Source organism: Lactuca sativa, chromosome 4 (genome assembly GCF_002870075.4).
Source record: "Lactuca sativa cultivar Salinas chromosome 4, Lsat_Salinas_v11, whole genome shotgun sequence".
In the NCBI taxonomy this organism is placed as follows: Eukaryota; Viridiplantae; Streptophyta; class Magnoliopsida; order Asterales; family Asteraceae; genus Lactuca; species Lactuca sativa.
In genome coordinates this window covers 299,879,279-299,906,149 of record NC_056626.2, presented here as the reverse complement: position 1 = coordinate 299,906,149, position 26,871 = coordinate 299,879,279, and the positions used below count along the sequence as shown (strand labels likewise).

At 40.7% G+C, this 26,871-nt stretch overlaps 1 protein-coding gene and 1 long non-coding RNA gene across 2 annotated transcripts; one reads left to right on the top strand and one right to left on the bottom strand.

Annotated features, from left to right (window-relative positions):
• The first annotated feature begins 13,071 nt into the window (after positions 1 to 13,071).
• On the top strand, positions 13,072 to 14,943 carry LOC122197784 (uncharacterized). The gene is made up of 4 exons (XR_006191460.2): positions 13,072 to 13,337; positions 14,016 to 14,082; positions 14,431 to 14,490; positions 14,572 to 14,943. It is a non-coding gene; the product is annotated as an uncharacterized LOC122197784 (long non-coding RNA).
• Positions 14,944 to 15,760: 817 nt separating this feature from the next.
• Positions 15,761 to 18,978, bottom strand: LOC111876624 (UDP-N-acetylglucosamine transporter ROCK1). Its single transcript, XM_023873171.3, has 7 exons — positions 18,711 to 18,978; positions 17,569 to 17,617; positions 17,249 to 17,475; positions 16,971 to 17,169; positions 16,742 to 16,885; positions 16,180 to 16,254; positions 15,761 to 16,088 (listed from the first exon to the last, which is right to left on the bottom strand). Exons 1-7 carry the CDS (start codon positions 18,848 to 18,850, stop codon positions 15,927 to 15,929), a joined length of 996 nt encoding a protein of 331 aa, XP_023728939.1. The 5' UTR covers positions 18,851 to 18,978; the 3' UTR covers positions 15,761 to 15,926.
• Positions 18,979 to 26,871: the final 7,893 nt, after the last annotated feature.

Here is a 26,871-nt window from a genome sequence, read left to right as displayed (position 1 = left end):
ATTTGGTTTTAACAAATATATAATCTATAATTTTTTCATTACAATAATAATAAATAAACAAGACTATATTTATAACACACTTATAAGCTTTTGTAAATACCTTATTGTTTTTTAAAATTTCAATATGTATTTAACTTTTTATATGAATTTGATGAACAAAAAATAAATTTTATATTTATAATTAATTAATATAATTTAATATATAACAAAATATTATAAGTATTAAATATTACATTTAAATTATAATTAGTAGGTAAAAATATACTGAAAATGTATAAATATATAAACAGACAGAGTAAAACCGACAACATAAAGTTCATCCCCATTTTGGGAGAAATAAATAGTATAACACCATATTTGGTGTAATACTATTAATATCCCCCAAAATGGGAGAATAAATGGAAGAGAGTTGGAGAAAAATAGAGAGGAAAAAATGGAAAATGGAACTGACCATTTTGCAAAAACCCTTTCATTCCATGAAGTTATTGAACACTAAAGATAGTATATACTTAATTCTACAAGAAAAAAAATAATAAAAATAAAAAATAAAACACTAAGTTGACCAACGTCCCCAATATGTTGTGGGTTAACTGCAAAAAATATAAATATAAATTAGTTGAATCCACAACAAATTGACTATAATTTTGACTAATAAAAAAAATAGTCGGGGCAATTGTGAATTGCAAAATAATGAATGAAAAAAAGGGGTGAGGGGGTAAATATATGGTTTATATTCAGAGTTTGGTAATCTATGAGATTTTCAGTGAAATGTTGATAGAGAGATTGAATATTTAGTATTCACTTCAAAAAAAATTGTTTTTTTCTAATACACATGCATTTTTGTTGTCCAAATGATTCTACTATTATATAATACATTAAAAACCAGTTTCCAATTGAACAGTTCTTGGCTGTTACTGGACCATTTCTTTAATTTTTTTTACCCATTTGCTGTAAGTTTTTGGTGTATACCAGATAACCACTACATTTCAATCTATAATTCCACACGCGTCATCTTCTACTTTACCACCCTTTGTTTTTGGTACGTGTCCTTCACCTCCACCATCATCCGATAATAGATATGCACCACCATTTCGTCTTTCCGAGACCGACACCGCTTCTGTTTTCTAGATCACTCCACTCCACCGCCATTCCCACTGTTTTTTTTTTCTTCTATCTGTTCCACGATCTATTCGACTGGATTCTTCCTTTGACATTCTATTTCAATAATATCCATGTTTTCTTATGGTTACACTTGAACCTGCTGCTTTAACTATTTTGATTTTGCTGGTGATAACAAGGGCTTATACCTATTGTCGGACCTATAGAGGGAATAACAATCAGATGTGATGAGAGGGTTCGTCTTCATCTACCTTCTCCCTTTCAATTTTTCCTGCTTCCATGAAAACATATTTTTTTGTTTGAAATTTGATTTTGCTGGTGATAACAGGGCCTCTTCATCGAGGCTGCTTCTCTTTCCCTGCTCCACCTTCTCTAATTTCTCCAAGAGCATCATCAGGTTAGATTATTAGTATTGTCGATTGGTGTGTAGGGTTTGTAACATTGTAACATCCGGATTCCCAGGTATATTATTCTATTCATTTATATTTGGAGTTTGTGAAGGAACTCGGCGAGTTGGTGCATAGACTCGCCGAGTAGGGTCGCGGATGTTCATCCGGGTTCACGACTGGACTCGGCGAGTCCACGCTGTTTAATGAAACCCAAATTTCCAGGGTTTGGGACCTATTTTGTAGCACCCGGTTCCTGGTACGTAAATGTTATTTGAGTATTTCCTTTCTTTTAGCCTTGGACTCGGCAAGTCATAGGTCCGACTCGCCGAGTGGATGCGGGACCCGGGACACGTTTAAGTTGTTGACTCGGCGAGTCCATATCCTGGACTCGGCGAGTCACAGCTGTTGGATGAAACCCTAAGTTTCAGGGGTTTGCACCCTATTTAAGCAGCTTATCTGCCCAAGGCCAGCCCCCATTCTCTCCCCAGAGCTCCCCAACCCTCGTTTGTGCTTGTTCTTTGAAGATTGAAGTTTTGTTGTGTACTTTTGAAGGCTTTGAAGGAAGGAAGGAGGTAGATCCAGAAGATAGAAAGCCATCCAAGCATTATTTGTGTCCTTCCAGCAGTTCCTTTGAGGTATAACCCGTTTTCCCCTTGATTCTATGCTTAAAACTTCATTTGGGTCCTTCTTGGTCATTTCCCCAAGTTTGTATGTGCATTATATGTCGTAATAAGGCGTTTGGCCTTTGGATCTATGCAAGATTGAGCTCCAGGAGCTCAGATCTGTTAGCTTTTTGGCCCCATGTGGCTTGTTAGCCCTAGATCTACCCTTTTGAGACATTTTGAGCCCTATAATCCATATTGGTGAATATCCACACGTAAAGTTGGAAACTTTACGTGTGATTCGTGTCCTAAGAGTCCAGATCTATGAATGGCATGGACTGGAATCGAGCAAATCGGTATATTTTAGGAGTGCATGGCAGCGACTCGGCGAGTCGTCCATGTGACTCGGCGAGTCTGCTCGCGAGTCTTCGAGTTTGTCCCCTTTCCGTAGTGTCGAGTGAGCAGTAAGTCACAGGGTGTGACTTAGTGAGTCGGAAGCTTGACCCATCTATGGAGGTACTCGGCGAGTCAATGCCCTGACTCGGCGAGTTCAAGGCAATCTCCTTAGATCAAGAACAGACTCGACGAGTTGTTCATACAACTCGGCGAGTCTTAGCATGGGTGTTCTTCGGATGAAGATGGACTCGACGAGTTGTTCATACAACTCGGCGAGTAGGATGAAGGACTTGAGTATTGGTCTTGAAGGCGAACCCGTCGAGTCGTCGCCTAACTCGACGGGTAGGATCGGGATTCAGGGCAGTCGTTTGCGTAGGGACTCGGCGAGTCGGAAAGCCAACTCGGCGAGTCGAGGTCAACTGAAAGTTGACTCTGACTTTGACTTGGGGCAAGGTCAGGGGTAAAATGGTCATTTTACCCAAAGGTCAGTGAGCAGTGTTTGATTGAGTATATTGTGGGAATTGCAGCCGGAGGGTTTCCGGAGCAGCAGCAGCAGTAGTAGGTGATCAGTTCCCACGCAGACCAGCAGCTATTTCGAGGTGAGTTTCCTTCCCAGTAGGAACGGGTCTAAGGCACCAAGGCCGACCCGTGTAGACGAGATGCTAGTACTAGAGTGTGGGCCGAGCCCGTATCTCTGTTGTAGTTAAGTACGGTATATGTGTTAATAAGATAGTATTGCTTATACTTGTTGTCTGCGTGATACTTGTATGTTATGGGTTAGTGGTTGAGTGTGGGCAGGGCCCGTATCTCGCCAAGGTCGGAGTGTGGGCTAGGCCCGTATCTCCCAGATAGCGAAGTGTGGGCAGGGCCCGTATCTTCACGAGTGTGGGCGAGGCCCGTATCTCCCGGCTAGCGAAGTGTGGGCAGGGCCCGTATCTTCCCGAGTGTGGGCAAGGCCCGTAACTCCTAGCTGAATAGTGGTTGTTACTTGTTGCATGGTATGTGGTATTATGGGGGAACTCACTAAGCCTTGTGCTTACAGTTTTCAGTTTTGGTTTCAGGTATCTCCTCAGCTAGGGGAAAGGAGCCGGCGCGGTAGCGGCACGTCACGCACACACTCTCCGGTTTCCGCATTTATGAGCTTTTCTGGGATTTGTACTCTGATATTTTGATCGAATGTATGAATTGGCTTTTAGACATGATTCACTGGTGTGATGTTCTGATCAGACAATGTTTTAGCCTTTTATATTTTCTGAAAGTAATGTTCTTTTAAAACGAAATTTTTGGTCATGAAAATTGGGTCGTTACAAGTTGGTATCAGAGCCCTGGTTTGAGGGATTCGGACACACCTTCGGGGGTGTCTGAACTCAAATCGAGGGATTAAAAGATTTTCTGAAAGAAAATGTTTTTGAAAATTGAGAAAAGAATTTTGAGAAAGAACGAAGTGTGTGTGATGTGCGCGACCGGCCGAGCTCGAGTAAGTATTCCCCAAAGTACCCATACAAGTTTATGTTATGTTTATCAGCTTTCGTAGAACAGCATGCTAAAATAGGACTAAGGATCTAGGAGTGATACCTTATGTGCCTGCTATTTGTGTTTTAGTTGTATGAAAATTGCATGCTAGTTTCGGGTAGACAGTAAGTAGGATAGCCTGATTAGGTTATGCCTGGTAGTATGAGCTTAGCACTTTATGCTAGCTCAGTTCCTGAAGTTGATGGAGTTAGTTGAGATTGTTACCCTTTATCTGAATGCTGCTTGCTTTGTGCTTCGTGGGGCTCTGAATAATGGGAGTTAGCCATTAGGCGAATGCGTCACGCCACGTGTGACCAGGGTTGAATAATCTTAGAGTGCCGGATTTGATCCTACTGCGCAGCTCTTTTTTGAGTCCAACCGTTGTAGGGACGAGTCGGATACTCGAAGAATTATTTGGGCCTCGTCACATGTGATGGTATTCGGGTAATGGCTAACTGGCATTAGAAGGAGGCCTGTAGCAGCTGAGGACTGGTTAGAGTGGAACTAGAGATTTCCCTAGGGCAAGCCTAGGATGAGTATAGCAGTGGTCAGCGATAGTGAAAGGGATCTGGTGGAGTCGAGGCAATCCTTGAAGAAGGTACGGATAGATGTGGAAGGTAGTATGGGCCCGTACTACTGAAAGCAGAGGATCTGTACCCGAACCAAGGATGGCCAAGATAAGACCAGGGAACTTGTAAGTAGATGTGATCCCTCAGGGAGTATCAGTATCACTAATGATTGTTATGATGTATTGCAGAATGGTGGTACTCCGATCGAGGCCGGTAGATGGTGGCTCAGGAGAGGGGTCAGGTTCGGGATCAGGTTCCGAGCTAATTGATGAGGGGCTACGTGAGTTCATCGCGTCAGAGATCACCAGGGGTATCCTTGAGTCGACTCCCATTATCTTTGGGTCGATCAAGGAAGGGATCATGGAGTTGATGGAGGATCGCCTTCGGGCATTCAGGAGTGATATGGCATCTAGCCAGTCAGGATCTCGCACGCTGTCCTTCAAGGACTTCAGGGGCAGCGGTGCGCCGGATTTCCATGGGGTGAAAGACCCCATTGTTGCCAGGCGATGGATTGCAGACATCGAGTCTGCCCAGTTGACCAGTTTCTTCCCCGAGGGGTCGAAGGTGAGGTATGCAGCGGGATGTCTACGGGACCGAGCCCGGGATTGGTGGGAGTCAGTAGGTGACTCGTTGGGAGCCTCAGCTATCGAGGCTATGACCTGGTCGGACTTTGTGACCAGGTTCAGGGCAGAGTTCGCGCCGGCGGTCGAGCTTCAGCAGCTGGCCAGGGAGTTTCTTGACATGAGGCAGACGACGGAGACTGTGGCGGAGATCACCGCCAAGTTCAGGGAGAGGGCTTTGTTGGTGCCCCAGTATGCCGGTGACAAGGACATGAGGAGGACTCGTTACCATGATATGCTACGAGCTGACATCCGGGAGCATGTTAGCTTTTCGGCTTGCCCTACCCTGGACTCCATGATTGCCAGGGCAAGGGAGAGGGAGATAGATTTGGAGCACATCCGGAAACGGAAGCTAGAGGAGGGTCAGGCAGGAGGGGCTTCGGGGAAGAAGCCCAAGGGATCAGATGGTAGGCCGAAAGGTCAGTCAGGACCGAGCCGCTGCGGGAAATGCAGCAGGTCGCATGTGGGGGCATGTAGGGTGGGTTCAGTAGGCTGCTACAAGTGCGGCAAGGCAGGACACTTTAGCAGGGATTGTACTGCTCCAGTTTCAGCTATTCAGACATCAGAGTTGCTGTGTTTTCACTGCAATCAGAGGGGCCACAAGAAGGCCAATTGCCCCCAGTTGACAGTTTCAGCGCCAGTGAAGGCGCCAGCTCCAGCGACCCTGCGGATCACGGATGGTCGGCAGGGCAAGGCAGAGGCTCCAGTGGTGAGGAGCCGGGCATTTCAGCTGACTACCGAGGAGGCACGCGCCGCACCCGATGTGGTGACGGGTATGATTCTTTCCTTCTGTCTTATTTTTATGATGTTATGATATTGATATGTGCTCTGTATGCTTTAGGATCGTTCCATGTGAACGGCATCCCAGTTCAGGTATTGTTTGATTCGGGTGCATCCCGATCGTTTGTTTCTCTTGCGCTTAGCAAGAGGTTTCATGAGGCTTCAGGAGAGTTAGATTGTCCTTTAGAAGTAGAGATTGCTGATGATCGTTCGGTGCGAGCATCGATGGTATTCCGAGATTGCGTTCTGCGGTTGTTCGAGGAGCGTTACTTGGTAGACTTGGTTCCCATATCGTTGCGTGGGAACAAGGTGATTATTGGCATGGATTGGTTGAGCCCTAATGGGGCGGTGATAGATTGCGCGCAGCAGCTAGTGCGGGTCAGGACCCCAAGTGGGGGAGAGTTGGTGATTCATGGAGAAAGGCCGCAGTGTGGACCCGCTGTATGTTCAGCAGCGAGGGCTAGGCGCTATCTCCAGCAGGGATGCGTGGGTTATGTCGCGTATGTGATGGATACCCGAAAGGCGGGTAATGCATCGATGAGCGAGGTTCCGGTGGTTCGGGACTTTGTAGACGTCTTCCCAGAGGAGCTTCCTGGGATACCTCCGGAGCGACAAGTGGAGTTCAGGATCGACCTTGTTCCTGGTGCGGCTCCGATAGCCAAAGCACCGTATCGGTTGGCTCCTCCCGAGATGCAGGAGTTGTCTACGCAGCTGCAGGAGTTGCTAGACAAGGGGTTCATTCGTCCGAGCAGTTCGCCCTGGGGAGCCCCGATTCTGTTTGTGAAGAAGAAGGACGGGTCGCATCGGATGTGTATAGATTATCGGGAGCTGAACAAGGTAACGGTGAAGAACCGTTACCCGCTTCCGAGGATTGATGACCTCTTTGACCAGCTTCAGGGCGCATCTTGGTTCTCCAAGATTGATTTGCGTTCGGGTTATCATCAAATGAGGGTCAGGGAGGAGGATATGCAGAAGACCGCGTTTCGGACGCGCTATGGCCATTATGAGTTCGTGGTGATGCCGTTTGGGCTCACCAATGCTCCTGCCGCGTTCATGGACCTCATGAACCGTGTATGCAGACCGATGCTGGACCGGTCTGTGATAGTCTTTATCGACGATATCTTGGTTTATTCCAGGACCCGGGAGGAACATGAGGAGCATCTGAGAGAGGTGTTAGAGACCCTGAGGAGGGAGAGCTTGTATGCCAAGTTCTCCAAGTGTGAGTTTTGGTTGCGCGAGGTGCAATTTCTGGGACACCTCGTCAACCAGAACGGGATTCTGGTCGATCCGGCCAAGGTCGAGGCCGTGATGAGATGGGAGGTTCCGAAGTCTCCATCTGAGATTCGGAGTTTCCTGGGATTGGCAGGCTACTATCGGAGATTTATTCAGGATTTCTCCAAGATAGTCGTGCCCCTGACGCGGCTGACAAGGAAAGCCGCGGTCTTTCGGTGGGGACCCGAGCAGCAGGCTGCATTTGAGACGCTGAGACAGAGATTGTGTGAGGCGCCGATCTTAGCCCTGCCAGAGGGCGTAGAGGATTTTGTGGTTTATTGTGACGCGTCCATTTCTGGGTTGGGCGCGGTGCTGATGCAAAGGGGGCATGTCATTGCTTACGCTTCGAGGCAGCTCAAGCCTCACGAGGCGAACTACCCGACGCACGATTTGGAGTTGGGGGCGGTGGTATTTGCCCTCAAGATTTGGCGACATTACCTCTATGGGGTTCGGTGTACCATCTACACGGACCACAAGAGCTTGAGGTACCTCATGGATCAGCCGAATCTGAACATGAGGCAGCGTCGGTGGTTGGATGTGGTGAAGGATTATGATTGCGAGATCCTTTACCATCCGGGGAAGGCCAATGTGGTGGCCGATGCGCTTAGCCGCAAGGCGGCGCCGATCAGGGACGTTTGCATGCGGATGACCGTGGTGACTCCCCTGTTGGAGCAGATTCGGGAGGCTCAACAGGAGGCTATCAAGGAGGAGCATCGGAAGAGCGAGCGTGTAGAAGGTCAGGTTTCCTCCTTCGATTATGATAGCCGAGGGTTATTGACACTACACCATAGGGTGTGGGTGCCGTATCGCGGTGGCGTGCGCCAGATTTTGATGGAGGAGGCGCACAAGTCCCGATTCTCTATTCATCCCGGGGCGACGAAGATGTATAGGGATCTTCGTCTAGACTATTGGTGGCCCTGCATGAAGCGGGATGTGGCATGGTATGTCGAGCGATGTTTGACCTGCAGGAAGGTCAAGGCCGAACATCAGAGACCACATGGCAAGATGCAGCCGTTGGATATTCCACTGTGGAAATGGGAAGATATCACGATGGATTTTATCACGAAGCTTCCCAGGACCGCACGTGGAGTGGATTCGATTTGGGTCATCGTGGATAGATTGACCAAGAGTGCTCACTTTATTCCGATTCAGGAGAGCATATCGGCCGAGAAATTGGCCGACATCTATATTAGGGAGATTGTGGCACGGCATGGGGTGCCAGTATCGGTGATCTCGGACAGGGATGTGCGTTTCACTTCCAGGTTTTGGAAGAGATTCCATGACGAGTTGGGCACTCGTCTGCATTTTAGCACTGCCTTTCACCCGCAGACGGATGGGCAGAGCGAGCGGACCATCCAGACTCTGGAGGATATGCTGCGGGCGTGTGTGCTAGATTTCGGTGGTAGCTGGGATACCTATCTTCCCCTGGCCGAGTTCTCCTACAACAACAGCTACCACGCGAGTATCGACCGCCCTCCCTTCGAGATGTTGTACGGATGGAGGTGTAGGACCCCGATATGCTGGGGTGAGGTTGGCCAGAGAGTCATGGGAAGCACCGAAGTGGTGCTCAAGACGACTGAGAGGATCCAGCAGGTCCGGAGCAGGCTTCAGACTGCTCAGAGTCGGCAGAAAAGTTATGCCGACAAGCGTCGATCCGATTTAGAGTTCCAGGTCGGGGATATGGTCCTCCTGAAGGTGTCGCCGTGGAAAGGCGTCATCTGATTCAGGAAGCGGGGCAAGTTGGGCCCGCGATTTATCGGACCGTTCAGGGTCTTAGCTCGGGTGGGCAAGGTAGCATATAGGCTGGATCTGCCAGCCGAGCTTAGCCAGATCCACAGCACTTTCCATGTTTCGCAGTTGCGAAAGTGCCTCGTGGACGATTCTGCAGTAGTTCCTTTGGAGGATATTCAGGTTGATGACAGCCTGAACTACATTGAGCGCCCAGTCGCAATCCTCGACAGGAAGTCGAAGGATTTGAGGAACAAGAGGGTGGAGCTGGTGAAGGTGCAATGGCAGCACCGCAAGGGTTCGGAGTGGACTTGGGAGCCGGTTGATGAGATGATGAAGCATTATCCCGAGCTGTTTCAGGATCGAGCAGCAGACTTCGAGGACGAAGTCTAAAATAAGTGGGGGAGATTTGTAGCACCCGGTTCCTGGTACGTAAATGTTATTTGAGTATTTCCTTTCTTTTAGCCTTGGACTCGGCGAGTCATAGGTCCGACTCGCCGAGTGGATGCGGGACCCGGGACACGTTTAAGTTGTTGACTCGGCGAGTCCATATCCTGGACTCGGCGAGTCACAGCTGTTGGATGAAACCCTAAGTTTCAGGGGTTTGCACCCTATTTAAGCAGCTTATCTGCCCAAGGCCAGCCCCCATTCTCTCCCCAGAGCTCCCCAACCCTCGTTTGTGCTTGTTCTTTGAAGATTGAAGTTTTGTTGTGTACTTTTGAAGGCTTTGAAGGAAGGAAGGAGGTAGATCCAGAAGATAGAAAGCCATCCAAGCATTATTTGTGTCCTTCCAGCAGTTCCTTTGAGGTATAACCCGTTTTCCCCTTGATTCTATGCTTAAAACTTCATTTGGGTCCTTCTTGGTCATTTCCCCAAGTTTGTATGTGCATTATATGTCGTAATAAGGCGTTTGGCCTTTGGATCTATGCAAGATTGAGCTCCAGGAGCTCAGATCTGTTAGCTTTTTGGCCCCATGTGGCTTGTTAGCCCTAGATCTACCCTTTTGAGACATTTTGAGCCCTATAATCCATATTGGTGAATATCCACACGTAAAGTTGGAAACTTTACGTGTGATTCGTGTCCTAGGAGTCCAGATCTATGAATGGCATGGACTGGAATCGAGCAAATCGGTATATTTTAGGAGTGGATGGCAGCGACTCGGCGAGTCGTTCATGTGACTCGGCGAGTCTGCTCGCGAGTCTTCGAGTTTGTCCCCTTTCCGTAGTGTCGAGTGAGCAGTGAGTCACAGGGTGTGACTCAGTGAGTTGGAAGCTTGACCCATCTATGGAGGTACTCGGCGAGTCAATGCCCTGACTCGGCGAGTTCAAGGCAATCTCCTTAGATCAAGAACAGACTCGACGAGTTGTTCATACAACTCGGCGAGTCTTAGCATGGGTGTTCTTCGGATGAAGATGGACTCGACGAGTTGTTCATACAACTCGGCGAGTAGGATGAAGGACTTGAGTATTGGTCTTGAAGGCGAACCCGTCGAGTCGTCGCCTAACTCGACGGGTAGGATCGGGATTCAGGGCAGTCGTTTGCGTAGGGACTCGGCGAGTCGAGGTCAACTGAAAGTTGACTCTGACTTTGACTTGGGGCAAGGTCAGGGGTAAAATGGTCATTTTACCCAAAGGTCAGTGAGCAGTGTTTGATTGAGTATATTGTGGGAATTGCAGCCGGAGGGTTTCCGGAGCAGCAGCAGCAGTAGTAGGTGATCAGTTCCCACGCAGACCAGCAGCTATTTCGAGGTGAGTTTCCTTCCCAGTAGGAACGGGTCTAAGGCACCAAGGCCGACCCGTGTAGACGAGATGCTAGTACTAGAGTGTGGGCCGAGCCCGTATCTCTGTTGTAGTTAATTACGGTATATGTGTTAATAAGATAGTATTGCTTATACTTGTTGTCTGCGTGATACTTGTATGTTATGGGTTAGTGGTTAAGTGTGGGCAGGGCCCGTATCTCGCCAAGGTCGGAGTGTGGGCTAGGCCCGTATCTCCCAGATAGCGAAGTGTGGGCAGGGCCCGTATCTTCACGAGTGTGGGCGAGGCCCGTATCTCCCGGCTAGCGAAGTGTGGGCAGGGCCCGTATCTTCCCGAGTGTGGGCAAGGCCCGTAACTCCTAGCTGAATAGTGGTTGTTACTTGTTGCATGGTATGTGGTATTATGGGGGAACTCACTAAGCCTTGTGCTTACAGTTTTCAGTTTTGGTTTCAGGTATCTCCTCAGCTAGAGGAAAGGAGCCGGCGCGGTAGCGGCACGTCACGCACACACTCTCCGGTTTCCGCATTTACGAGCTTTTCTGGGATTTGTACTCTGATATTTTGATCGAATGTATGAATTGGCTTTTAGACATGATTCACTGGTGTGATGTTCTGATCAGACAATGTTTTAGCCTTTTATATTTTCTGAAAGTAATGTTCTTTTAAAACGAAATTTTTGGTCATGAGAATTGGGTCGTTACATATTTAAAGGCCCTTAAGGCCGTCATTTGCGGCTACCAAACCCTAGAGAGAGACCCTAAGAGATCTAGATCGTTTGTGAGGAAAGAGAGGCCATTGTTGATCATTTTGTTGGTGTAATTTCAAGAAGAAGGTGACGAAGGCAAAAGGAGGCTTAAGGAGGTGCGATTTCAGTGACTTTAGAGTTCAGAGGCTTCATATTGAGGTATTTATTCGGACCTTCTTCAGTTTTGGTGTTGATTCTATAGAGTTAGGGTTTTCTAACCCTTTGGAGGAAGGTTATGTGGAGCAATTGGTCCCTTATCGAGTTTGTGCTTTGGATCTTGACTCAAAGAGGTCCAAAGACCTTAACTCTTGGAGCTTTATGAGTCATTTTGGGGTCCATGGTCCTAGGATGTCATTTTTGGGGCTAAATCACCGATTGATGCCATTTAATTGATATATGAGCATCAAATTTCGAACTTTACGTGACTTTCATGCTTGGGAAGGCCAGATCTATGGATTAGGGGCACAGATCTGACCTCAGGAGGTCAATAGAGTTTGTGCATGGCATGAACTCGTCGAGTCCAAGGATCAGACTCGGCGAGTAGGGTTGGGGTTTCACGTAAATCACTCAGCGAGTAGACTTTCCGAGTTGGGGGAATAACTCAGTGAGTCAGAGGGGGATTAGAGGACTGGAGTTCAAGGCGGAACTCGCCGAGTTGTTCTTGGGACTCAGCGAGTTAAGTCGGGGTGGACCCGCGATTCATGCCAGGTGTGACTTGTAGGGCAAGAAGAGGGACTCGACACGCCAAACGAGAATAAAGAGTTAGTGGACATGTGTATACTCGCCGAGTCGCCAAAGTGCACTCGACGAGTTGGGTCAAAGTTTGACCGTTGACTTTTGTTGACTTTTAGGGTTTGGTCAACAATGGGGTCTTTGAGTCAAGAGAGGGGTAAAATAGTCTTTTACCCTTCTGAGGGTGCCAAGAAAGGGTTGAGTCTAGTCTCGAGAGTTATATTTATGAGAGTATTTACTTTATGTGACTAGGCGGAGGCTAGGCCATATTTCTACCGAGTCAGAGATTTACCGAGACATCTGAGGTGAGTCTTCTCACTATACTTTACATAGTGTGGTAACAGAGTTATGTGACAGAGTACTTTAGAGTTATGTGTTAGGGTATTTGTATGTTATTTATGTGTTGTGATTTATTGTGATATGTGATATGCATGATTCAGAGTCACAGAGTAAGGACCTTCGGGTCCATAGAGTTAGGGCCAGAAGGCCCACAGAGAGTTGGGGCTGGAGGGCCCCACTTAGACACATTGACCAGAGGGTCAACAGAGTTATAGCCTCGAGTGGCAATTATGTGTTAGAGTGGTATTTTGGGGAACTCACTAAGCAATTATGCTTACAGTGCTATGTGTTATGTGTTTCAGGTACCGGTGATGATCGCGGGAAGACGCCGACATGATTCGTACACAGGCATATTGGAGTTTATATGTTTTTGATCTTGGGGTTTGTATGGATACAATGTTTTGAAAATGAATGTGATTGATATTTTATGGTTTGCAAAAAGTGAAAAATTGTTTAAATTTTTACGGTGTTACGGGTATGTTCGGTTTTTGTGATTTGTTAATTGGATTTCCGGTTTCAAACATAGACATCACCGTCGCCATGTCTGAACAGGAAAAACGAAGAAGTAGGTCAATTAGTAAAATCAACTTCTCATCCCTCTAATCCCTTCTGAAAGGTTAACTAGGTTTTTTTTTTTGGAAAATGGGTTTTGTTTGGGGTTTTTGGGACAGTTTCCAAGTTTGTTTTGTTGGTGAAAACGAATGGATCCTAATATGAAGGACTAGAAACGTTGGATTTTTCAACAAGTTTACTTGGGAATTCTGTTTCTTTACAATAGGTAATTCTGTCATTAAACATTCCAACTGATTTAGCTTTATCATGTTCGATCTCTTTTATTAGATCGAAGTTCCTTTGTAGATCACGAGTCATACGAATTCCATAGCTCTCACCTTGCTAACCCATATACGTCCTCTATCATCTCTGTATGTCTCAACATCTTCACTAAATCCCTTTCTGGGTTCATTTATGAAAGACTTGATTGTGTTGTTTGAGTTATTAGTTGACTCAACACCATTCACAGAACCTGTGGACGAATGATGTGTTGACATTTGGGTTTTCTAATGCAGTCATAGCGTGATAGAGAGATTAGAGACTTTATCAAGTTAGTCTTATCTATACACTATCACGTATTGCGCACCATAAACATATGATATATGTGATATTAATGATTAATATAGTTGTAAAAAACATACCTACTTTCCAAATAAATGACTTTGTTGATCAAAATTTAGAAAGTTGAAAACTCTTGAAGTTTTGGTCTTCATTGTGTTCCAGAAGCCAGCCCACCAAAATTGGTTCTACAAACGGGCATTATTTTTCTCCCCTTTTTCTTCTTTAAACAAATTTGTAATCTTACCCCAACTTAATTAGATAATATTTATGAATTATTCACTTAAGCCGACAAAAGAAAACTGATTTGGGATTCATAAATGATGGATGGAGTTTGTTTATATAGGAGGTGCTTCACAGTGGAAAAAAATCACGAGTTGCTTTTTGGAGGTCTCAAACCGAAATCTAATAATGTAAGAAAAATCTTGACTTTATGTTCTATTTTCAAAACTTTAGTTCAAAGTGGAAAATATGGCAAGCATGTTTACCTTCTTCTTTGAATAAAAGTATACTGAAATTCAATTGCAATTGAACACAATGGATAGAGTCATAGAGACGAGTTGAGTATCTGTAATAACCTCATCTTTATAAGAACTTGGATTCATAACAACAAACATTATCTTCAACTTCATCCAGTATTTTATAGTTACCGCCAAACAAATATATCTCCCTTCCATGAATTGATTTTGTGTATATCTTTGAGGCATCTGTCTCAACCTCTGATGTTTATATCCAAATGTTCATCCCTTTAATTTTTTTAGGAGACGGAGGGCATTTCAAACTTAAAAGTCCAAGTTCTTGTGGTTATTGCAAGCGTTGAGGTGAGCTGACTTTTTGTATATGTATTGATTTGATTCTGACATTGATAATAACACATTCTCAAATCCTATTTCTTATTACAGTTAAAGAAGAAAACAACAGTGCACACTACTGAAGTGGCTTCTAATCTGGTTGAGATCATACAAAATTCTAGATTCAAGTTACAGACAGTCAATTTGGGCTTTGAGGATGACTATGCAAATTAAAATTTCTATCTCATTTGTTTGTTTGGAATCTTTTCCTCAATTTTTTTGACATTTCTTGCTGATAACCATGTTTAATTTTTTTTATTTGCATTCAATTGCGTTCCGGAGTAATATTTAGTTATGGAAATATTTAGAGATATCCTACCTATGTCATTGAATTAAAAACAGTACAGCGAAAAAATTAAGGAATGCTTTCCACCTGTAATCAATTTATGGCTTCCAACCCCCGCAAAGCGGGGATCCTTCTCTAGTTCAATATGAAAAGCTTTCTGAATTCATCTCTAATATAACTAACCCTCTCTTTAATTAATAATATTTTATTTTATTTCTTAATTATAGGTTAAACGTTGAATCTTTGTTATCTATTAAGGAATTAATTTCTTTTAATAAGTATTAAGCTTTTAATTATAATAAAATATTTTAGTATTTTTGTTTAACTATACACGTAAGAACTTATCATTTTTCATATTTTCGGGAAAAACCTTGAAAATGCTTAATTTAATTGTAAAATTTTCTGTTTTAATTAAACATTTTTTCCGTGTAATATTTCATTTTAAATAAATGATGTTTATGTAAAAATTACAAACTTAGACAAGGGTGTTTTATGATACAAGCACTATTACATTTATATGGGGGTACACAAAACAATTTGGCACTATTACATTCATATGGGGGTACACAAAACATACTATTACATTCATATGGGGGTACACAAAACAATTTGGGGGTACGTATAAAAATTCCCAAAAAAAATCAAAATGGTCAATGATGTGAAAAGGTTTAAGTTAATATATCTTTGTTTCATAAAGTTAATGTGACAAAAAAGAAAAATTATGCTTGAGATTGATGACCTTGAATGCTCTAATATGCAATCTCCACTTGAAATCTCTCACTACCACAAACTTGGTTGAACACAAATGGCTTTAAACCAAACATAATTATATTAGTTTAATCCGTATTAACAAAAGACTATCTTGTTTAATTCATGTACCTTGTTCAAAACCCCAGTTATAGATTCTCACATCCTTAGATTCTCACATCCTTACTACTGCTAGAACAAACATAGTTAGAAAAACAATCACATGTGCGTTTTTTTTTTTCTTTTCACTATAGTTTCTCCATAGGTTAATCAAAAATATTATACATATTACGACATGGTTAAAGAATATGAAAGATAGTAAAGAACATAAACTGTAAATCAAAAAGTGTTGTAGAACATGAAAAAGTAGTAACTAGGCTTCCTTCTTTTTGATTTGGTAGGGGTACTTTTGGTATATTGAAATGCTGGTCATCACAAGTGGAAGAGCCAAAAGACAATACATTGAAGGTGGTTTTCCATCAAACACAAATTGCAACAAAGCAGTAACAAGGAGAGCAGAGACTATCACAAAACCCTGCGTGAAAATAGACAATGCACTTTATTTATTTATTATTATTTTTTTCTCATAAACAAAAATGAAATAAAATATATTATGAAAAACTTGCCTTTCGTACACCACCAGCATATGATGTCACAAGGCCCACAAGAATCCCACCAACAGCATTCACAAAAACAGGGATCTGAAAAATCAGAAACAGAAACACAAAAGGAAAATATCAAATTACAATGAGTAAATTACACGAATGGTCCCTATGGTTTGGGGTAATTTGCACGTTCGGTCCCTAACTTATTTTTTTAACTCAGAAGGTCTCTACTGTTTGTTTTTGTTACGCGTTTGGTCTCTGTCTTACCTAAAAAGACTATTTTGCCCTTGATTGTTTAATTTATTTAAATAAACACACCCCGACCCCACTTCCACCTCACCTACCCCATCTTATTTAAATAAATTAAAAAGCCAAGGGCAAAATAGTTTTTAGATAAGACAGAGACCAAGCGCGCAACAAAAACAAACTATAGTGACCTTCCGAGTTAAAAAAACAAGTTAGGGACCAAACGTGCAAATCACCCCAAACCATAGGGACCATTAGTGTAATTTACTCAATTGCAATTTGTATAACAATTAAGAAACATTGTTGAAAATAATGAAAAGCTACAAGAGATTCTTACCAAGGTAAGTGGGGTCCACCCATGGAAGAACCCATGTTGTCTCATTGCTTCACCATCTGGAGACTTGGAAATACTTGCCAACAAACAAAGACTCCCAACTATTGACATTTCTACTGTCATCAAGTATGATGAGTGTTTCTTAACCTAAAATTAACATGGAAAACCAGATTACTAAATTTTTTATATAATAATAACAATAATAATAAATAAGAAGGGAAGTTTAACAAACCTGAGATGCCCATTGGCACAAAGCAGAAGCAAGACCCGAAAGTACAGAAGCAATCAAAACTGGAACAATTCCATAAACAACAATTTCATCACGATTATCACTTCCATAGCTTTTTCTAGATCCTTCTCCAATGCTTAAAAGAACAGCTGCTAAAATAAGTATGAACAGGGCACCAATTTGTTGAATAGATTGCTTCTGTCTGCACTCAGTTATTATAATTTCTCTGTTATTTACAAACACTGAAAACATGTATCTTAGGATGATCTAGCGTATAATACCTTAATATGATATATGTGAAGAATGCTGTGAAAATTAATTTTGTCTGGTTTAACATTGAAAAAGTGAGAGAATCAAGGTTTCTGTAGGAAATCTGTAACAGACTGTTTTGTAGTGCATAGATAGCTGCAGGTAATCCTGATGCAGTTAATGACCCAATCAAAGTCCATTCCTTCATTGCTCTTTTTAGACTTCCATCTTTTGCCATGAGACACACTGCACAAATAACCTACAATGTGTATATATTTTTTTAAAAAAAAAAAGCATGAATTAAAACATATATACAAGATGTAACAATAATGTAATGAATAATTGAATCTACCTTTACTATCTCACATGCCAAAACAGATGAAGTCACAATTACTTCTCTCCTACAGGAATAGCAAAATAACAATCAGATTATAATGTTAGAGTTGAGAAGATTTTTCAAGGTATAATGTTCTAATAAGTAAAGAATGAAAGCACAATGATATAGTTGAGTAGATCTTTTAAAAAACAGAATTGTTACAAGCTTTCAATGACTAAGGCCATGGTTCGTTTTTTCCCCCATTAAGTGTTGTTTGGATAAATGATGTTAGAAAGGGCAGATTTGTAAAAAGATAGGGTTTGATGAGTAAAATCTCCTTTCCCTGACTATCACTATTAAGTCGTTTGTTCTGAGTTAATTAAAAAGAAACACTCATTTATAGCTTACAGGATTAAGTCTTGTCCCCATTATATTCATACATCCAAAATGCCTATGTCTGCTTTTAACATAACTTTTTAGGAATGATAGACTTCTAAACCAATGATAGCTCCAAACAGAATCTGAGTTGATCCAATTGTCAAGGGAATAATGTTATCATTCCAAAAGAGCACAAGATCCACTCCTCAATAAGTGTTTCTAATACTTCAGATCATTATTATGTGACTATTTACATGCATTTGCAAATTGATAGCTCATCTATTCTTACCCTCTATTAGCTCTTCCAACACCAACAATATGCACTACCCCTACCTAGTCCAATCTACACAATGAATTTTAAAGTAAGATTACTAAAATCAAATCCACCATCTGAGAAATATCTATCACTATCCAGTTGAAAAGGCTATATAACTATTAATCTCCCATAGTGGTATATCATAACCCAATCCTATCACATAAACACCGATGGCAAAAAACAAGCTGTGAACTGTGTGGATTGCATGATAGAACTTAGGTACCTTCAACATAAAAGGTTATCATAGCGTTTTAAATAAGTTTGCAGAACTTACGACTATACTGTTCTGCTTAGCTTCTACATCAATTTTGCAGTTTCACCTTAATCCACTAGTGAAGTGATAAAAGTACCCAAAATAGAACCAATACTGAATCAGTCAAATCAAAAAGTAAAAAAGTTGAACCCCAAAATCTCAACGATCATATGGCTAAAGTTACTTTTTACTTAAGATCACATGCAAAATGACCAGGCGATAAAAACTTACCCGATGCAGCGTTTGGAGATCAGAGGCTGAGCACCATATTGAATTGTAAGCAACAACGAATAGAACCATACTCTTGTGTTAACACCTGAGTTCTCCGAATAATTCTTTGAATTCGAGGTTTTCGATTTGGTCGACGCCATTGATGAGGAGACCTCGCAGCAGATCAATTACGATTCACCTTCGCTTTATCTTCTTGTTCTCCTCTGGATGATTTCAGACTCCGTCTCCACGCTTTACATGATATTTTTCAGAAAGGAGTCTATGTGGAGCATTGGGGTTTTTCTTTGTTTCATAACTCCCATTGAGTTGTAATTAAGTCCCTCAAGTTTGTTCTAAATACATCAAGACCCTTGCTCTTCAAAAAAATTAAAAAATTTAAGATCCAATTATATATTGATATGGGGAGTGCTAGATCCGCGCACAGTAATACAATTATATCATATAAATTGATAAAACATATATTTTATAAGAATATTTTAAATGAAAATATCAATTCTTTATTTCTATATAGGTGTTATATTATATCATATAAATTGATAAAACATATATTTTATATGAATGAACTAACTTTTTTTAAATGAAAATATCAACTCTTTATTTATATAGGTGTTAATAGGCTTTTCATTATTTTATTTCTATATGTGATATAGGCTTTTCACCAACCGAATGGTATGGTTGCTCACTAGGAACCGTACTAGGAAACACTATATTCTCGGTGCGGTTTGTGAGCGATTTATTTTCAAACGGGAACCTTACCTGCCATAGTTTCTCTTTTGTTGTGATTGGCCAACGACCATTTCTTTTAATTTCTTTTTTTTAATTCAAACAGTAAAAAATAAAAAATGATTTGATTTCAAAAGTAACGGTATATATATATACCAATTTACAACCCTATAAATACTCATTTTATTCTATTATTACAATCACGTCATCTTCTACCAATTCATCTCTATTTCATTTATTTTAACAAAAAAAAAAATGAATCCCAACAATCCAAGCTCAAAATCCAAAAGAAGAAAATCTTGTGTTTCTAGTTTAACAATACTAACTAGAAACATTTTAGCTTTTGATCCATCAGTTTACCGTCCCAAACTTGATACCCATCTATAATTTCAATACCAAAATATTCAACAATACTATCTCGTTCGAGTGTCAAATGTTACCCCTAACATGATCAACAACTTCGTCGCTTTTCCTAATCTACTTTTACCAAACCAACCCCATATTGCACCACAAAGCCAAATCCCATCCTACAATCCTCAAACTCAAACCATCGACGAGTCGGATGACAAATTAGGAAACTCAACCCCCTCAACACCGTAAGGTAAAAGAACCGATGACAAATAAAACAAAGGTCGATACTAAAGGGTGGAGTACGAAAGAAGGGTTATTATTGACATAAGCTTGGGTCAACATTTTGGAGGATGCACATTTAATTGATCACTTTTAGCTACACATTACTGAAAGATTTCGCATAGAAATTGGTGGTGGTGATGGCTACCGTACTAAACACCAACCAAATCCAAAGTTTCGATAAATCGCGATGAGTGTTTCAAAGATGAGCAGGTTGTATAACAACCTAAAAACGCAAAGGAGAAGTGGTCAAGGTGATGAAGAAATTCTTCAAGAAGTGTATCATTTGTATCATGAGGACACCGAAAAGCCATTCAAGTTTAATGACCTTTGGAAAGTGTTATCTTGTAGTCCAAAATGGAAAGAATTTGAAGCCAAACTACGTGCATGAAAAGTAAGAAAACTAATAGAAACGACGTCGGGTGGATACATAACTTCTTCTAATGCTCGTGTCGGTTTAAATTTGAATGATGATGACAAGCTCGAGTTAGAAGGAATTGTCCGTCCGATGGGTAGGAAAACAAAAAGGAAGGGGAAAGGGAAGGGGTCTTTGTGACAATCCAGAAAGATAAGTCAACAACTGCCGTTAGTACTTAACGATAAAATACTAAAACATAAGAAGGGCGGTCCTGAAACCCTTAATATACTCAAATTCTAAATTTCATCAACTTTTAGGCTCAAAAATTTGTGCACAAAAAAATCGTATCAACTGAAGAGCTGGTTTGCATTTTTAGAATATACCTGTTACCACGATCCCCAAAAAAATATAAGCTTTGTAAAAATCCGACTTAGTATGAAAGAGATATGACTTTATTTGTAAATGAAAGTCTACCACGTGTAAGATATTACAAGGTCCAAAATTATGCAGAGAATGATTGACTTCTGGAAAAAGAGAAACGTAGTACTACTTAAAATAAGAATTTTAAGACAAAGAACTTAGGTGTCTAAGCCCATAACTAAAATTGGTATATACTTGAATTGATAGTAGCACAGTCCTTTTGGGTTGCCCTCAAACCTAGCAACTGGTCATGATGATTTTAGAGAGAGAGATTAGTTTATTATGTGAATAATATATTAAATAAATGGTTTATTAATGTGTGATGAAAATAATATATTATTTAGAAATCATATCATTTAATTAATAATTAATCAGAAATTAATTGGAATTAATTTTCGGATTAATTGGATTAATTAAAAGTACATGGACTATTTGGTTATTTATTGATAGTTGAGAAATGAATGCTTTAGAACCTCATGGAATGAAGTGGACAAAAATCTCTAGGGCAAGCCTAAGAGTTTTCGTCTAAGGCCCTTGTATAAGGGATTAGGCTGCTTGGTCACCAAGCAAAGGAATTTAGGGCTTATCCCTTAAACCCTAGCTTTGGCACCAAGTTTCCTAAACTATATAAGGAACCCTTTGGTCCCATATTTTAGTTACTCCTTCTCTTCTCAAGGCTTGGACGAAATATTGCCTCCCCCCTCCTCTCTATTATATTATCCTCTTGTTAGCGTGGGTGTGATTCCATTAAAGGCACGACACTTGTGGTGTTTGCTTCTAAGATATCAACAAAGGAGAATTCTAGTTGTTTGATATAACAACTAAAGGGTATGTAATCCTAAAAACCTTTCATATAAATTTCAAAAATATCGTAGGGTTTCCAGGTTTCTTTTTGATGTTCTTAGTTATACGTTCAATAGAGAAAACATAGATCCTATCTAGGTTGCATGCAAACTTAAGGGTTTTGATTTTGTTTGTTTACCTAAATCACATCAACGATATCAGAGCGTTTGGTTTGTTTTCTGTTGAATAGCTATAATAGAAGAATAGATCAATTAGGGTTTATTGAAATTAAACCCTAAGAGGCCATTTTTTCGACAATGGCTAGGGTTTTAAGAACCCTAGCCTCCACCCCTTGGATTTCGAAATTTAGGGCTAGGGTTTTGAAACCCTAGCCTTCCTCCCCAAGTAATTTTGAAAATGGTAGGTTTATAGGGTTTCCATATTTTGATAATTAGTTTAATTTGATTAAAATGGATAATTATAAAATTGGATAAATCCTATACCCTAATTTTCTAAAATTAAAGGGTAAGGATTAGGATTAAATTATTTGATTAATTTAATTAGACAATCCTTAACTGATTTAATTTATTTAATTGTTAATAATTAAATCATTATTAATTTATTTTAAATTTAATTAATTGAATATTAATTTCGAAATTTAAAATATAAATCCTAGTCTTTTAAAAAGTTTAAAATGCACCTTATACTATATGTAAATTAAAATCTTAATTATTACTATATGTATAAGACTAAGTCAGTCAAATCACTAGTATGCCTCATTCATGAAACTAGTCTATAAGGGAGTATAAGGAATATGCCTATAAAATGGTAGTTGAATAGGTATCCACTCTCACGCACCGCTTCCTTGATTATTGGAGGGTCGTTAGCTGAATGGATTTGATAGGACAATTAATTCTCATTAAAAGTATAATGTTATTAAAAGTAACTAAACCTTTTATTAAAAATCCTAATCTAATAACTCATCATCTTATTGTTCTTGGGTCTTTGATACATGATGTGGATTTCACATTTGTTCTAATTTACAGGGGCTAAGAAGAAGTGAGGAGGTGGAGCACAGTAGAATGAACTTGATCTTGGGGAATAGGCGATCTTCACATGTCACCAAGATTGGAGTTTATGGACAAGTGCTTAGTAGTGATGTTTGTTTAGATTTAATAATTTGTTGCTACTCGTCAAAAATGACATGTAACATTATTTCTTTACATGTATTGTTCAGACAAGGTTTCAGATATTTTTTTAATGATTTGAATGGTTCTATTTCTGTTTATAAAAATGGTGTTTTTTTAAGCTTTACCTTGTGATGGTGTGTATGAAACTGTGACGTGTGTAGACAATTTACGCAATAATTCGACCAGTCGAGGGATGTTTAGCCTTTCTCTAGGAAGTGAGAATAAGGTGTATGCATATTCTAGTGTGTGTTGTTAGGGTTGTTGTGATTATCTTCTGATACATATAGAGGTAGGTGCAGAATGTAGTATGGGCTCGTACTACTGGAAGCACAAGACCCGTATGCATAACAGGGAAGTTACAACCCCTAGGGTCTTGATGTGGATTGGTGTGACAACCCGAACCATTTTTTCGTTTCCGTTATTTGAATTCCGTTAATAAAATTTGAATTTTATTAAGTTTCCGACAAACCTCTTGGTTTAGAAAATCATCTAGTTTTATATAATTAAATTTTTATACGAGTCGGAACCAAAGATCGCGCGAAAAAAACCCGAATTCTCTCGAAAAATAAAACGGTTTTTGGCCTGACTGAGTTTACGACCGTAAACCCGTGTACGGCCGTACACTTGTTTACGGCCAGCGTCGGGTGGACCCCACCACCGACCACGAAAACCCCTATAAATACGAGACCCTGCCCCTCATTTACACTTTTCTAGCCGAACACTCACTCCTTCTCTCTCTAAACCCTTGACCGTACACCCCTAAAAACACCCTTATTCTTCCGGAAAACATCGAGAATCACCATTGAGGGTCATTTCGGAGCATCTAGAACACGTTTTTCATCGATTCCAGCACCCTTGTTCTTAAGTGTACGACCGTACACCCTTCAAAACCGCAAATCTTCATTGACCGTACACTCGTTCACGGTCGTACACCTTCAAAGGCCGTACACCCTTCGAGAGGCAGTCTACGACCATACACGGTTCACGGCCGTACACTCCCTTCACGGCCGAATACACTCCCTAAGTGGTGCAATTGACTGAAAACCCACTTTCCTCAATTTAATCAAGTCCCGGTAACATTCCTTAACCGAAAGCAAGTGTTTTCCTAACACTTTATCTAACGAAATCGCTAATTTAGATACATATATGTATTTAATTGTTATTAGGATTTCGTTAAGTGCCACACTACAACTCGAGGGTCTTCATTTCAGTTTGTTGATTCAACGCTTGTACACGACTAACGGCGAGTTCATACCCATACACTTTAATGATTTTTAATGTTTTCAGGGGGGAATAAAAGTCAAACACAAATGATTTTAACGAGTTTAAAACTTATGCAATTGATACAGTTAAACGATTTTCCCATGTTTTATAAAAATATTTAGACATTTTATCCCTTTTGTACTATGTTAAGCATAAGGGACGCTTTCAGCTTGAAAACACAATTGCATAGTTTTCAGAACAATTTACAAATCAAGTACAAAACATTTCAAGCAAACTATAATGGGTATAGTTTGGGGAATTCAATGCATAGATTTTACCGTTTCAGATTTCATACATGGGTAAACATATAAACTATGATAGATTTAGTTTATGATATACATTACTACAAGAGCACAACATTTAATAATTATTTAAGTATAATTATTACCTATACAGTGTACACACAGATTCAAATACAAGAGAACAATATTGCATGTAAACTAGTTAGTACATGATTGTGAGACAATATCTTCAAAATTGTACCCTTTGGTGTACTGAATTAAATCCTATCATAGTATAACCAGAGTCTCCTGGAGGGAGAGCGTGAGATTTGTGAATAGATCTATTCGGGACTGACAATCCCACACCTGAACTGCTAGCTACAGTTAGACAGGCATGCCTGGGGTGACAAATGTCATTTAACCGACACTTGAAGAACATCGTAAAGGTCACTAGGTCATATCAAGCATGGTTATACGACTCACAATAGTATAAACCAACCTTTGTTTATGGGATTTCATTCTTCATTAGTTTTATTTTCATTAATAGAGCTATTATACATTACACTGAAGGATTCCAGAGATACATTACTTGATTTTATTTTAAATAATAAAACAAACTATACAGACTGGTGGTAGACAAGGTTTTTCAAACTGTACATACTATACATACTAGTAGTAACCAAGCATACAGACTAATATGTTTCATATACTACAAAGGATACAGTAACAAACATTCATAGTTAGTCCTATAACCCCTTAGTTTATGCATCAGGGTTACGTATGAAGAATACTCGATAGACTGTGGAGTATGTGGTTTCCGCCTCATTTCTTGTTCCTTGTTTGGTTGTGGGCTTAGGGTAGATCCACATATTCCACTGTTTGTTCGATATTGGTTTCTACGTGACTAGTATGAACTAAGTGGTGATAGAAGGAAATAGTATTATCATGCTCTTACTAAAGAAAATATTGGATTTTCTTGAAAACATACGAACATTTTCACGGATTCATCAACATGTTTTGATTACAAAAACATCGCTTATGAACTCACCAAATTTATGCTGATACTCTTTCAAAACTGCTTGTATTCTCAGGAAATCAGTAGACACGTACCTCCTGGATTTTTGAGAAGACGAAGCGTATAGAGTCGTGTCTTTTTCTTTTTATTATACTTTTGATGTATAAGAACAAGAATCACAACAGATGTAAATACTATTTCATATATGTATTCAATGTAATGGTTGTGGTTACTATGATTAAATGATGCAATTGTTGTGATACTACATATGACGTCATCCACCCCCGAACGTTTCCGCCGTTCCGGTTTGGGGACAGATTGGTATCAGAGCTATTGTTTATAGTGAACTAAGTATACCGAACCTTACATGGTATACAACTATAAACACTAAAAGGGCCAAAGCACTCCGAAACTAAAAGTATGTTTTTAAAATATAAATATTTTATAAGAAGTATACAAGTATTCATACGTACCAGAAACAGTATCAAAAGTAGAACAAAACAAAAGTATTTGGATGTTGGACACTGCGGTTAAACCTGGGTAGTTATGTAATCATGTTTGCGATCAATATAGCCTGATCAACTATATTTATTTGAGACATGACCAACATGTGTCTCGGAGTGATTGTGGTGTGGCAGCAAGCACAAAACTTACCAAGTTATATACATCATGATATCGATAGAGCAAAACATACAACATTTAAAATACTATAGGAGTATTTTAGCTAGATCCGAATATAGTGTAGAGTTTCATTCCAAGTGTTGCTACTTATTTCTTCCTAGCGATAGTTTACTTGCATTGGTAACCTTTCTCTGTTTATCGCTTAGTAGAACACTTTATCTATCAGGTTGAGATATATTTTTTTTCATATCTCTTGAATCAAAGATCTAGGCGACTTACCCTCCTCTTCTTCCTGATTATTTTTAGAACAAGATGCCTCCCAGAAAGAGACCCAACAGAAAGAACAATGACCCACCGCCACCACCACCTCCTCAGTTCGATCCTGCCATGTTCAAGGTAGCAGTTACAGCCGTGATGTCGTAGATTAATTCTGGCGGCTCTAGCGGATCGGGAAGTGGTACCCATCCCCTTAATCTTGAGGGTGGTCAGGGACACCAGAAGGAGTGTTCCTATAAAGACTTCATGAACGCTAAACCTAAATCCTTCGATGGCAATTGAGGAGTCATTGCCTTAACCTGATGGTTTGAGAAGATTGAATCCATTTTCGAAATTTGCGCTTGTTCTGAGGCAAACAAGGTGAAGTTCGCCGCCTGCACCTTCACCGACAGAGCGTTGACCTGGTGGAATCGTCAAGTCAAATCCTTAAACCTGCCGATAGCGAATGCCATGGGTTGGGAACGCTGAAAAGAATTCATGCTTGCTGAGTAATGCCCAAGGGTCGAGATGCAGAAGTTAGAGCACGAGCTCTCGAACCTGAAGATGAAGGGTTCTGACATTTCCTCTTACACAACTAGATTCTGTGATCTGGCTCTCCTCTGTCTAGGAATGGTCACCCCGGAAAGCAAGAAAATAGAGAGGTACATTTGGGGATTGACGC